This window comes from Oncorhynchus masou, unplaced genomic scaffold (genome assembly GCF_036934945.1).
Source record: "Oncorhynchus masou masou isolate Uvic2021 unplaced genomic scaffold, UVic_Omas_1.1 unplaced_scaffold_1581, whole genome shotgun sequence".
In the NCBI taxonomy this organism is placed as follows: domain Eukaryota; kingdom Metazoa; phylum Chordata; class Actinopteri; order Salmoniformes; family Salmonidae; genus Oncorhynchus; species Oncorhynchus masou.
In genome coordinates, this window is record NW_027005881.1 from 95187 (window position 1) to 110186 (window position 15000).

The window sequence follows — 15000 nt, forward strand, 5'->3', positions numbered from 1 at the left end:
TTGGCTGATATTAGCTGGCTAAACTCAATAACATGTTGTTTTACTGAAACTACTTTACCCAGGTCACCTCACGAATAGACCTGTGTCTTTCCCTGTGTTGTGATGGAAACGGGAACTCTGAATGTGCCTCTGATAGTCCCAGTTGGACTGGTGGGGAACATGAACAGGAAGAGGTGACGAGGGACAAGCGAAAACAAACCCTGGGTTTTAATTCCTGAATGTTCCCAGAGTTTCCCCATCCTCAGATACACAGGAACACAGCAACACGGCTACACCACACTGAGCTCATGTATTTGACTGAAAACAGAACTTCTAACTAAGTCACAGCTATGCCACTATTACTAGTCTATTACATTGAGATTCAGTAGTGTGTTAGGAGCAGGGATGATATCCTCACTGACTGGAGCAGAGGAGAGTCTACGTCCCAGTCTCTATGCCAGCGCTGTAGATGGGTAGTGTGTCCTACCTACCGGACGGGCAGAGTGCGGTCTCCCTTGCGGCGGTCCATCTCTCTCTGAGGTACAGGGTACCAGCGGAAGTTCAGCTTCCAGTTGAAGCCTCCGTAGGTCATGTCAGAACCAGCCATGTACTCAAACGTGTCATCACTGATCACGTCGATGATGGGACACACCACCGTTTTCCTGCAACACATATTTCCACACCGCCACATCAGAAGACCTTTAGACCCACAATGACAAAGTGTTGAGTAGATGCTTGGACTTGTGAGTCGTAATCATTTAAATCACTTCTCATATCCAGAATATCTGCAGACCTCTACTGTGTTGACAACAGCAGTTACTAGTGTCTGGTGTTGCACCTGCCACTACTATCATGCTGTGCACACACACACACACACACACACACACACACACACACACACACACACACACACACACACACACACACACACACACACACACACACACACACACACACACACACACACACACACACACACACACACACACACACACACACACACACACACACCAGTAGGTAAGTAGTTCCTTAAATGAAGTATCCTTTAATATAGACCGCATGGGAAACTCAAAACATGATTTTTAAAATATGAATTAAGACATGCTAAATGTCTCTCTATGACATCTAGGATGATTTAACCCACTTAACCCCAACATGTATCCAAGTTGAAATGTGTTATTGATACCAGTCATGAGAAACACACAATGGTACAGGTTACAGACCATGGGCTGAGCAACCCTTCCTCCCTCCATAAGAAGACATACAGAGGGGTAGAAAGATAGAAGATGGAGTACGCTGGGAGAAAATGGGTTCAGAACAGAACTAAATAATAGTAATTAAGAGGTAATTAGACAAGTAGACAAATAAAGAGTGAATAGATGATGAAGGGGCTCTAGACTTGGACCATAATACAGGGTTCGGTTCCAGCGCCAGCAAGGAGGCAAAGGCTGTATTTTCTGGAATCCCTCTAGTTTGGGGCACAGCCAACATATGTGATTGAGAGAGAAAACTGACTTCCAGAATCCCTCTAGTTTGGGGCACAGCCAACATATGTGAATGAGAGAGAAAACTGACTTCCAGAATCCCTCTAGTTTGGGGCACAGTCAACATATGTGATTGAGAGAGAAAACTGACTTCCAGAATCCCTCTAGTTTGGGGCACAGTCAACATATGTGATTGAGAGAGAAAACTGACTTCCAGAATCCCTCTAGTTTGGGGCACAGCCAACATATGTGAATGAGAGAGAAAACTGACTTCCAGAATCCCTCTAGTTTGGGGCACAGCCAACATATGTGAATGAGAGAGAAAACTGACTTCCAGAATCCCTCTAGTTTGGGGCACAGCCAACATATGTGAATGAGAGAGAAAACTGACTTCCAGAATCCCTCTAGTTTGGGGCACAGCCAACATATGTGAATGAGAGAGAAAACTGACTTCCAGAATCCCTCTAGTTTGGGGCACAGCCAACATATGTGAATGAGAGAGAAAACTGACTTCCAGAATCCCTCTAGTTTGGGGCACAGCCAACATATGTGAATGAGAGAGAAAACTGACTTCCAGAATCCCTCTAGTTTGGGGCACAGCCAACATATGTGAATGAGAGAGAAAACTGACTTCCAGAATCCCTCTAGTTTGGGGCACAGCCAACATATGTGAATGAGAGAGAAAACTGACTTCCAGAATCCCTCTAGTTTGGGGGCCAACATATGTGAATGAGAGAGAAAACTGCCAGAATCCCTCTAGTTTGGGGCACAGCCAACATATGTGAATGAGAGAGAAAACTGACTTCCAGAATCCCTCTAGTTTGGGGCACAGCCAACATATGTGAATGAGAGAGAAAACTGACTTCCAGAATCCCTCTAGTTTGGGGCACAGCCAACATATGTGAATGAGAGAGAAAACTGACTTCCAGAATCCCTCTAGTTTGGGGCACAGCCAACATATGTGAATGAGAGAGAAAACTGACTTCCAGAATCCCTCTAGTTTGGGGCACAGCCAACATATGTGAATGAGAGAGAAAACTGACTTCCAGAATCCCTCTAGTTTGGGGCACAGCCAACATATGTGAATGAGAGAGAAAACTGACTTCCAGAATCCCTCTAGTTTGGGGCACAGCCAACATATGTGAATGAGAGAGAAAACTGACTTCCAGAATCCCTCTAGTTTGGGGCACAGCCAACATATGTGAATGAGAGAGAAAACTGACTTCCAGAATCCCTCTAGTTTGGGGCACAGCCAACATATGTGAATGAGAGAGAAAACTGACTTCCAGAATCCCTCTAGTTTGGGGCACAGCCAACATATGTGAATGAGAGAGAAAACTGACTTCCAGAATCCCTCTAGTTTGGGGCACAGCCAACATATGTGAATGAGAGAGAAAACTGACTTCCAGAATCCCTCTAGTTTGGGGCACAGCCAACATATGTGAATGAGAGAGAAAACTGACTTCCAGAATCCCTCTAGTTTGGGGCACAGCCAACATATGTGAATGAGAGAGAAAACTGACTTCCAGAATCCCTCTAGTTTGGGGCACAGCCAACATATGTGAATGAGAGAGAAAACTGACTTCCAGAATCCCTCTAGTTTGGGGCACAGCCAACATATGTGAATGAGAGAGAAAACTGACTTCCAGAATCCCTCTAGTTTGGGGCACAGCCAACATATGTGAATGAGAGAGAAAACTGACTTCCAGAATCCCTCTAGTTTGGGGCACAGCCAACATATGTGAATGAGAGAGAAAAACTTCCAGAATCCCTCTAGTTTGGGGCACAGCCAACATATGTGAATGAGAGAGAAAACTGACTTCCAGAATCCCTCTAGTTTGGGGCACAGCCAACATATGTGAATGAGAGAGAAAACTGACTTCCAGAATCCCTCTAGTTTGGGGCACAGCCAACATATGTGAATGAGAGAGAAAACTGACTTCCAGAATCCCTCTAGTTTGGGGCACAGCCAACATATGTGAATGAGAGAGAAAACTGACTTCCAGAATCCCTCTAGTTTGGGGCACAGCCAACATATGTGAATGAGAGAGAAAACTGACTTCCAGAATCCCTCTAGTTTGGGGCACAGCCAACATATGTGAATGAGAGAGAAAACTGACTTCCAGAATCCCTCTAGTTTGGGGCACAGCCAACATATGTGAATGAGAGAAAACTGACTTCCAGAATCCCTCTAGTTTGGGGCACTTGACTTCCAGAATCCCTCTAGTTTGGGGCACAGCCAACATATGTGAATGAGAGAGAAAACTGACTTCCAGAATCCCTCTAGTTTGGGGCACAGCCAACATATGTGAATGAGAGAGAAAACTGACTTCCAGAATCCCTCTAGTTTGGGGCACAGCCAACATATGTGAATGAGAGAGAAAACTGACTTCCAGAATCCCTCTAGTTTGGGGCACAGCCAACATATGTGAATGAGAGAGAAAACTGACTTCCAGAATCCCTCTAGTTTGGGGCACAGCCAACATATGTGAATGAGAGAGAAAACTGACTTCCAGAATCCCTCTAGTTTGGGGCACAGCCAACATATGTGAATGAAAAACTTGAGAGAGAAAACTGACTTCCAGAATCCCTCTAGTTTGGGGCACAGCCAACATATGTGAATGAGAGAGAAAACTGACTTCCAGAATCCCTCTAGTTTGGGGCACAGCCAACATATGTGAATGAGAGAGAAAACTGACTTCCAGAATCCCTCTAGTTTGGGGCACAGCCAACATATGTGAATGAGAGAGAAAACTGACTTCCAGAATCCCTCTAGTTTGGGGCACAGCCAACATATGTGAATGAGAGAGAAAACTGACTTCCAGAATCCCTCTAGTTTGGGGCACAGCCAACATATGTGAATGAGAGAGAAAACTGACTTCCAGAATCCCTCTAGTTTGGGGGCCAACATATGTGAATGAGAGAGAAAACTGCCAGAAACATATGTGAATGAGAGAGAAAACTGACTTCCAGAATCTGACTTCCAGAATCCCTCTAGTTTGGGGCACAGCCAACATATGTGAATGAGAGAGAAAACTGACTTCCAGAATCCCTCTAGTTTGGGGCACAGCCAACTAGTGAATGGGGAAAACTGACTTCCAGCCAACATATGTGAGAGAGAAAACTGACTTCCAGAATCCCTCTAGTTTGGGGCACAGCCAACATATGTGAATGAGAGAGAAAACTGACTTCCAGAATCCCTCTAGTTTGGGGCACAGCCAACATATGTGAATGAGAGAGAAAACTGACTTCCAGAATCCCTCTAGTTTGGGGCACAGCCAACATATGTGAATGAGAGAGAAAACTGACTTCCAGAATCCCTCTAGTTTGGGGCACAGCCAACATATGTGAATGAGAGAGAAAACTGACTTCCAGAATCCCTCTAGTTTGGGGCACAGCCAACATATGTGATTGAGAGAGAAAACTGACTTCCAGAATCCCTCTAGTTTGGGGCACAGCCAACATATGTGATTGAGAGAGAAAACTGACTTCCAGAATCCCTCTAGTTTGGGGCACAGCCAACATATGTGATTGAGAGAGAAAACTGACTTCCAGAATCCCTCTAGTTTGGGGTGCCAACATATGTGATTGAGAGAGAAAACTGACTTCCAGAATCCCTCTAGTTTGGGGCACTGCCAACATATGTGATTGAGAGAGAAAACTGACTTCCAGAATCCCTCTAGTTTGGGGCACAGCCAACATATGTGAATGAGAGAGAAAACTGACTTCCAGAATCCCTCTAGTTTGGGGCACAGCCAACATATGTGAATGAGAGAGAAAACTGACTTCCAGAATCCCTCTAGTTTGGGGCACAGCCAACATATGTGATTGAGAGAGAAAACTGACTTCCAGAATCCCTCTAGTTTGGGGCACTGCCAACATATGTGATTGAGAGAGAAAACTGACTTCCAGAATCCCTCTAGTTTGGGGCACTGCCAACATATGTGAATGAGAGAGAAAACTGACTTCCAGAATCCCTCTAGTTTGGGGCACAGCCAACATATGTGATTGAGAGAGAAAACTGACTTCCAGAATCCCTCTAGTTTGGGGCACAGCCAACATATGTGATTGAGAGAGAAAAACTTCCAGAACTAGTTTGGGGCACAGCCAACAGAATCCCTCTAGTTTGGGGCACAGCCAACATATGTGATTGAGAGAGAAAACTGACTTCCAGAATCCCTCTAGTTTGGGGCACAGCCAACATATGTGAATGAGAGAGAAAACTGACTTCCAGAATCCCTCTAGTTTGGGGCACAGCCAACATATGTGAATGAGAGAGAAAACTGACTTCCAGAATCCCTCTAGTTTGGGGCACAGCCAACATATGTGATTGAGAGAGAAAACTGACTTCCAGAATCCCTGTAGTTTGGGGCACTGCCAACATATGTGAATGAGAGAAAACTGACTTCCAGAATCCCTCTAGTTTGGGGCACAGCCAACATATGTGAATGAGAGAGAAAACTGACTTCCAGAATCCCTCTAGTTTGGGGCACTGCCAACATATGTGATTGAGAGAGAAAACTGACTTCCAGAATCCCTCTAGTTTGGGGCACAGCCAACATATGTGAATGAGAGAGAAAACTGACTTCCAGAATCCCTCTAGTTTGGGGCACAGCCAACATATGTGATTGAGAGAGAAAACTGACTTCCAGAATCCCTAGTTTGGGGCACAGCCAACATATGTGATTGAGAAAACTGACTTCCAGAATCCCTCTAGTTTGGGGCACTGCCAACATATGTGAATGAGAGAGAAAACTGACTTCCAGAATCCCTCTAGTTTGGGGCACTGGGACTTCCAGAATCCCTCTAGTTTGGGGCACAGCCAACATATGTGAATGAGAGATGTATGACAGCTTCTGCACTTATCAACCCCAACATTTATCCAAGTTTTCATCATCATTGTAAAGCCATAGTTGCTTTGTTGCATTAAAAAAGTCATTTGTGAAGATGATTATTTATTTAATGTGAATAGTGATTCATTTTTTTAATGGTCCTTCATTGTAAGGTCAACCCAGTTAGGTGAACTAAACTCTAGTTTTAACATGGTGAAACTAGTCCTTTCAAAAATACAATTCTAAAGAAACATTGAACATCTAATAGTAAAATCCTGGTGTAAAAGCAGGTGAGCTGGTTCTACTCTTTCGGTCATTTTCTGGTGTTTTGTGGTGGAAGACTGAGCAGTTGGAGCACAGCCCTGTTACCCAGAGATACACAGGCTAGACATGTTTTAACAATGTTAATGTTTTAGTGAAGCTTGCATTCAATTGCCCCTCTCATTGCACACAACATGCTTCCATTCCTCCGTCACAAGGGAATTTATGGCTAATTTAAGATGATGGCGTCAACCCTTTACGCTCAACCGTTACTTTATTTGCCACTTACTACAGTATTATTTTATTTAACCTCTTGATATGGAAAACAGGTGTTTTATTCATTTGAACATGTGCTCTTTATGACAGAAGAATGTTAAAATTAGGTGAACTAAAATGTTGCTTTTCTCCACCAAGTTACACTAGTACTGAAAAGTCATCTAACTGGTGGAACGACCCAAGTCCTGCTGTCAGCTCAGCACATTTACAGCTGTAGCACGGAATACAATCTGACCTCTACCTCTCTCCCTCTGCTGTGTGTGTGTGTGTATGTGTGTGTGTGTGTGTGTGTGTGTGTGTGTGTGTGTGTGTGTGTGTGTGTGTGTGTGTGTGTGTGTGTGTGTGTGTACCAGCCTGAGGACATAAGTAAACAGAGGCTTTGTAATTAAGCATAAAAAAAACAAGGACAAGCCCCCTGCAGGCTCAACAAATTGTTACTCATTTATTTATTACACCCAGCGTGTGTGTGTGTGTGTGTGGTGTGTGTGTGGTGTATGTGTGTGGTGTATGTATGTGGTGTATGTGTGTGTGTGTGTGTGTGTGATGTGCCTGTGGGTGTGTAACATACCTGTCTAGTTTGATGCGGGCCAGTAGAGGTTCCAGCCAGCCAATGGTGCATTCACAGTGAGCATCTAGAAACGTGATCACCTACATGACAACAAACACTTTACTATTACGGAGAGGCTACTGACAGCAGCTGCATCTGAGCAGCATTTCACCATTTATATACACACACACACACACACACACACACACACACACACACACACACACACACACACACACACACACACACACACACACACACACACACACACACACACACACACACACACACACACACACACCTGTCCGGTGGAGAGTGAGGCTCCTTTCAGTCGAGCTCTGATCAGTCCAGATCTCTGTTCCATCCTCACCACTCTGACTGGAACCTCCATCCTCCTGACATACTGCTCTAACGGCCGCTTCAGGAAGTCTACAACATACACACACACATCACACATCAGAGACACACACACACACACATCACACACACATGCAAGCCCAAAAACATATACTTAGTGTACTACCAGACCCATAGATGGAATAAATCCATCATCTGTATATATACAGTGCCTTGCGAAAGTATTCGGCCCCCTTGAACTTTGCAACCTTTTACCACATTTCAGGCTTCAAACATAAAGATATAAAACTGTATTTTTTTGTGAAGAATCAACAACAAGTGGGACACAATCATGAAGTGGAACAACATTTATTGGATATTTCAAACTTTTTTAACAAATCAAAAACTGAAAAATTGGGCGTGCAAAATTATTCAGCCCCTTTACTTTCAGTGCAGCAAACTCTCTCCAGAGGTTCAGTGAGGATCTCTGAATGATCCAATGTTGACCAACAGCATGCTCTCAGAACTAAAGGATACCACCGACCCACTATCCCTTCCCCCTCCTCCCTTTCATCCCTCTATCCCAGGGGGTCAATAGGGGCACAGAGGGGGGTTGGAGGGAGGCTGGGGGTAATCCCTGCTCCCGGGGTATTAGGGACCTAATAATCTGCCCCAAACAGGGATTAACAGCACTGGGCTGAGAGACAAGACACAGCACTCTCTCACACACACACACACACACACACACACACACACACACACACACACACTCACACACACACACACACACACACACACACACACACACACACACACACACACACACACACACACACACACACACACATACATACAGTCACAATTGCAAACACACACACACAGACGCATACATGCAGTCACACAGAGACACACAGTCACACACACATATTGTGCACACAGCCTTACACAGCATTTAGGAACAAGCCCAGATAAGCCCAGATAAAGAGACAGACAGTGCATCTCAGCGTGTACCTCTCTCACTAGCATCGTCCACCAGTACCACCTCCTCCAGCAGAGACTTGGGGGAGCGGTCGATGACAGAGCGGACGGTCCGCAGCAGAGTGGACCAGGCCTCATTGTGGAACACGATCACTACACTGGTACGAGGCAGATCGTCTGGATACAGCTTATTCTTACAGCTACGGAGGAGACAGAGAGAGAGAAACTAGAAGTTAGAGACTACATATACAAGACGACACACACACACAGAGAACACATACACACACTCACACAGAGAACACACTCACACCACACACACAGAGAACACACTCACACCACACACACAGAGAACACACTCACACCACACACACAGAGAGAACACATACAGAAACACACACACACACACACACACACACACACACACACACACACACACACACACACACACACACAGAACACACACACACACACACAGAGAACACATACAGAACACACACACAGAGAACACACACACACAGAGAACACATACAGAACACACACAGAGAACACACACAGAAGGGTCTTTCATGATGAACTGCAGTAATGTATCCTGTGGTTCTGGAACAAGCAGCACATGATTTCATCATTAATATACATGGTGCATATCGTCCCCAATAACTTGCCACACGACAGATGGGGTGACATGGCCTTTGACATAAGTGGATTTGAAAGATCAGGAAAATGAGCATCAAAGAGAATCATGCTCCCTCCCTCAATCCTGCTCCTTCCCTCACACCTGCTCCCTCACTCCCTCCTGCTCCATCACTTCGTCCCTACCTCCCTCACTCCCTCACACCTGCTCCCGCCCTCCCTCACTCACTCCTGCTCCCGCCCTCCCTCCCTCACATCTGCTCCCTCCCTACCTCCCTCACTCCCTCCTGCTCCCTCCCTCCCTCCTGCTTCCGCCCTCCCTCACTCCTGCTCTCTCCCTCCCTCCCTCCCTCCCTCACACCTGCTCCCTCCCTACCTCCCTCACTCACTCCCTCCCTCACACCTGCTCCCTCCCTACCTCACTCACTCCCTCCCTCACACCTGCTCCCTCCCTACCTCCCTCACTCACTCTCTCCCTCCCTCCCTCCCTCACTCCTGCCCTCCCTCCCTCCCTCCCTCACACCTGCTCCCTCCCTCCCTACCTCCCTCACTCCCTCCTGCTCCCTTCTCCCGCCCTCCCCCTCCCTCACTCCTGCTCCCTCCCTCCCTCCCTCCCTCCCTCCCTCACACCTGCTCCCTCCCTTCCTCCCTCCCTCACTCCTTCTCCCGCCCGCCCTCCCTCCCTCACACCTGCTCCCTCCCTCCCTACCTCCCTCACTCACTCCTTCTCCCGCCCTCCCTCCCTCACTCCTGCTCCCTCCCTCCCTCACACCTGCTCACTTCCTACCTCCCTCACTCACTCCTTCTCCCGCCCTCCCTCCCTCACTCCTGCTCCCTCCCTCCATCCCTCAAACCTGCTCCCTCCCTACCTCCCTCACTCACTCCTGCTCCCTCCCTCCCTCACTCCCGCTCCAGCCCTCCCTTCCTCACACCTGCTCCCTCCCTACCTCCCTCAAACCTGCTCCATCCCTACCTCCCTCCCTCACTCCTGCTCCCTCCCTCCATCCCTCACTCCTGCTCTCGCCCTCCCTCCCTCACTCCTGCTCCCTCACTCCCTCACTTCTGCTCCCTCCCTCCCTCACTCCTGCTCCCTCCCTCACTCCTGCTCTCACCCTCCCTCCCTCACTCCTGCTCCCTCCCTACCTCCCTCCCTCACTCCTGCTCCCTCCCTCCCTCACTCACTCCTGCTCCCTCCCTCCCTCCCCCACTCCTGCTCCCTCCCTCCCTCCCCCATTCCTGCTCCCTGCCTCCCTCCCTCACTCCTGCTCCCTCCCTCCCTCACTCCTGCTCCCTCCCTCTTGCCCTCACTCCTGCTTCCTCTTGACCTCCCTCCCTCCATATATCTGCAGAATGTTCCCTCTCTCCCCACCCCTCCCTCAGAGTAATGGAATGTAGCAGGGGAGGAGAGGTGAGAGAAGAGGTGAGGATTCCTTCCCTCCTCCAGCTGCTCTGTCTCTGGAACCTATTACCTCACACACACAACCGTGGTGTGTGTGTTTCTGCTCTTAGGGAGCGGGTAAAACAGTTGCGTCAGATTACTCACTTGTCCACACACACATCAACACACACCAACACAAACACAAACTTACCTAACCCTGTGAGCTACTAGCATGACTTTCCAGACATGATCTATGCTCCGAGACAGACAGAAAACTATAACTCATCATCATCAAGAGTGTGTGTGTGTGTGTGTGTGTGTGTGTGTGTGTGTGTGTGTGTGTGTGTGTGTGTGTGTGTGTGTGTGTGTGTGTGTGTGTGTGTGTGTGTGTGTGTGTGTGTGTGTGTGTGTGTGTGTGTGTGTGTGTGAGACGTATACATGGAGAAAGAGAGAGTAGACAAGTTGTGAAAGGAACAACTGGGTGAGGCAGTACATTGTGGGGGAGGTCAGCACATTGTGGGGGAGGTCAGTACATTGTGGGGGAGGTCAGTACATTGTGGGGGAGGTCAGTACATTGTGGGGGAGGTCAGTACATTGTGGGGGAGGTCAGTACATTGTGGGGGAGGTCAGTACATTGTGGGGGAGGTCAGTACATTGTGGGGGAGGTCAGTACATTGTGGGGGAGGTCAGTACATTGTGGGGGAGGTCAGTACATTGTGGGGGAGGTCAGTACATTGTGGGGGAGGTCAGTACATTGTGGGGGAGGTCAGTACGGGCTGCACACGGGTTCTGATTAAACACGGAGAACTCTAGAGCACACACGCACACACACACACACACACACACACACACACACACACACACACACACACACACACACACACACACACACACACACACACACACACACACACACACACACACACACACACACAGCAGTATCCTACTGACCTCCCCAGCCAACCTACATACTAACAGTTGAATTATAAAGCATCAGAAGGGATCTTGGCTCATGCTGGTCTAGTATGTGATTTAATGTGTTGTCTCTGATTTCTCACCACTCCCACCCCACCCAAACCAGCCAAAGACCAGCTCCAGCCCCACCCAATCCCAGACCAGCTCCAGTCCCACCCATTCCCAGACCAGCTCCAGCCCCACCCAGACCAGCTCCAGCCCCACCCAGACCAGCTCCAGCCCCACCCAGACCCAGACCAGCTCCAGCCCCACCCAGACCAGCTCCAGCCCCACCCAGACCCAGACCAGCTCCAGTCCCACCCAGACCAGTTCCAGCCCCACCCAGACCAGCTCCAGCCCCACCCAGCTCCAGGCCCACCCAGACCCAGACCAGCTCTAGGCCCACCCAGACAAGCTCCAGGCCCACCCAGACCCAGACCAGCTCTAGGCCCACCCAGACCCAGACCAGCTCTAGGCCCACCCAGACAAGCTCCAGGCCCACCCAGACCCAGACAAGCTCTAGGCCCACCCAGACCCAGACCAGCTCCAGGCCCACCCAGACCCAGACCAGCTACAGCCCCACCCATTCCCAGACCAGCTCCAGGCCCACCCACTTCCAGACCAGCTCCAAACCCACCCAGCTCCAGGCCCACCCAGCCCCAGACCAGCTCCAACCCCACCCAGCCCCACCCGGACCAGCTCCAGGCTAGCCCCACCCAGCCCCACCCCTACCTAGCCCAGTTCCACCCCTACCCTACCCAGTCCAGCTCCACCCCCACCCAGCCCAGCCCCTATCCAGCCCAGCTCCACCCCCACCCAGCCCAGGCCCATCCCTATCCAGCCTAGCTCCACCCCCACCCAGCCCAGCCCCTATCCAGCCCAGCTCCACCCCCACCCAGCCCAGCCCCATCCCTATCCAGCCTAGCTTCACCCCCACCCAGCCCAACTCCAGCCCAGTCACTGCTGCTATTGACTGAGTCTTATCTGTTAATTGGAAAAGCAGGTGGTGGGAGACGAGCCTGGGACAAAACACTCTCAGTAATCAACTAAAGCTCAGAAAGAGAAACACATTTCACACATCAATGTGCACTGTCTGACTCCAGGCAAGGCTGTGTGTGTGTGTTAGGCTTGGGCGGTATCCAGATGTTCGTCATGCCAACCTTCTCTCATCCCGGGATTTACGTTATAACCGGCACAGCACACAAGGGGCGCTAAAAACACAAGAAAAGCCCATTGGGCCTCTAATACCAGGATGCTAACAAAATTTGCACAATAACTAATAGCTATATCACATAGATGCTGTTAGCTATACGCTAATGAGCGAAAACGAACATAAACTAATCGCAAATGCAAATCCTGCTCATAAAGTTACACAAGCATAGCTAGAGGAGCAGAGGGGAGAAGAAAGGTAGAAGATATAAACACTAAAGGAAGCACAGGGAGAGATTTAGCAGCAGTACAGAAAACTCATCCAGAGATCTTTGATATCTGGCAGAAAGACATTATAAGATATCGGGTGGCGAACGTTTAATAGTGAATTGTAGTGTAAATTCATCTCATGTGCACTGCAGAAGAGAGACTCAAGTGTTCTGGGGAACTACACTTCATAATGTAAAATAATGTGACAGCTGAAATGAAGAACACAAACAGATCTTTCATACGCCTGGAAGGTCCAGTCATTAACATAATCTATAACGATTCATCTATAACGAATCATCTTTAACTAATCGTCAATAACAAACTAGATAATAACAGATATTTGTTGAACATCTATATCTAATGACCTATAACTAATCATCTGTAACTAACCAACAAACCATAAAAATAACTAATAATCATCAATAATAACCTAATACCAAATCACTGCAATTATCTATATTATATTAAAAACTGTCTGGTTCAGGCCCCGAATGCTGATTGGCTGACAGCCGTGGTATATCAGACCGTATACCATGGGTATGACAAAACATTTATTTTCACTGCTCTAATTATATTGGTAACCAGTTTATAATAGCAATAAGGCACCTCGGGGGTTTGTGATATATGGGCAATATATCAAGGCCAAGGGCTGTATCCAGGAATAGGAAGAGCCCTTAGCCGTGGTATATTGGCCATATATCACACCCCCTTGGGCCTTATTGCTAAAATATAAATTGGTTGGTTTGAGGCCTGGTTGCTGATTGGCTAAAAGCTGTGGTATATCAGACTGTATACCATGAGTGTAACAAAAACATTATTTTTAATGTTCTAATTACCTTAGTAACCAGTTTGTAATATCAATAAGGCACCTCGGGGTTTGTGGCATAAGGCCAATATAGCACAGCTTTAATAAAGATATGTTATTAGTCTGTTGTAGGTGATTATCTCTAGACTATAGAGGATCTGTTCTGGTGATTATCTCTAGACTAGAGAGGATCTGTTGTAGGTGATTATCTCTAGACTAGAGAGGATCTGTTGTAGGTGATTATCTCTAGACTAGAGAGGATCTGTTGTAGGTGATTATCTCTAGACTATAGAGGATCTGTTGTTCACTGTAACATGGACAATGAAGCACAGTTTTAATAAAAATATGGTATTAGTTCACTGTATAATGGACAATAAAGATGGATTACCAGCTATAGACTCACCCCTCCAGGCGGACATCAGGCAGGGTTCTGTTGAATGCGATCATCTCCGAGGCCATCAGGTTAAACTGGTTGATCTTAAACATCTCCTTCATCTTCTCCTGGTTCTCTTTAGAAATCACCACAGGTTTACCACCTTCTCCTGGACCCTCCCTGGGACGCAATACTGTATCTACAACACCACAGAGAGAGAGAGAGGTATGAGTGTGTGTGTGTGTGTGTGTGTGTGTGTGTGTGTGTGTGTGTGTGTGTGTGTGTGTGTGTGTGTGTGTGTGTGTGAGTATGAGTGTGCAATGTGTTTGTGTGTATGTGTGTGTGTGTGAGTGAGTATGTGTGTGCAATGTGTTTGTGTGTATGTGTGTGTGTGTGAGTGAGTATGTGTGTGCAATGTGTTTGTGTGTATGTGTGTGTGTGTGTGTGTGAGTATGAGTGTGCAATGTGTTTGTGTGTATGTGTGTGTGTGTGTGTGAGTATGAGTGTGCAATGTGTTTGTGTGTATGTGTGTGTGTGTGAGTGAGTATGTGTGTGCAATGTGTTTGTGTGTATGTGTGTGTGTGTGAGTGAGTATGTGTGTGCAATGTGTTTGTGTGTATGTGTGTGTGTGTGAGTGAGTATGTGTGTGCAATGTGTTTGTGTGTATGTGTGTGTGTGTGAGTGAGTATGAGTGTGCAATGTGTTTGTGTGTATGTGTGTGTGTGTGAGTGAGTATGTGTGTGCAATG

General features: G+C 47.6%; 1 protein-coding gene across 1 annotated transcript in view; it reads right to left on the reverse strand.

Moving 5' to 3' along the window:
• Window positions 1-446: 446 nt before the first annotated feature.
• Window positions 447-15000, reverse strand: part of LOC135531404 (polypeptide N-acetylgalactosaminyltransferase 1-like) — a 28533-nt gene continuing 13979 nt past the window's right edge. Inside the window, exons 3-7 of the mRNA XM_064959444.1 lie at window positions 14283-14451; window positions 8727-8893; window positions 7681-7808; window positions 7401-7480; window positions 447-641 (exon numbers count right to left, since the gene is read on the reverse strand). Coding sequence (XP_064815516.1) covers window positions 467-641; window positions 7401-7480; window positions 7681-7808; window positions 8727-8893; window positions 14283-14451 — 719 coding nt within the window. The 3' untranslated portion in view covers window positions 447-466. The remainder of the gene's footprint in view (window positions 642-7400; window positions 7481-7680; window positions 7809-8726; window positions 8894-14282; window positions 14452-15000) is intronic.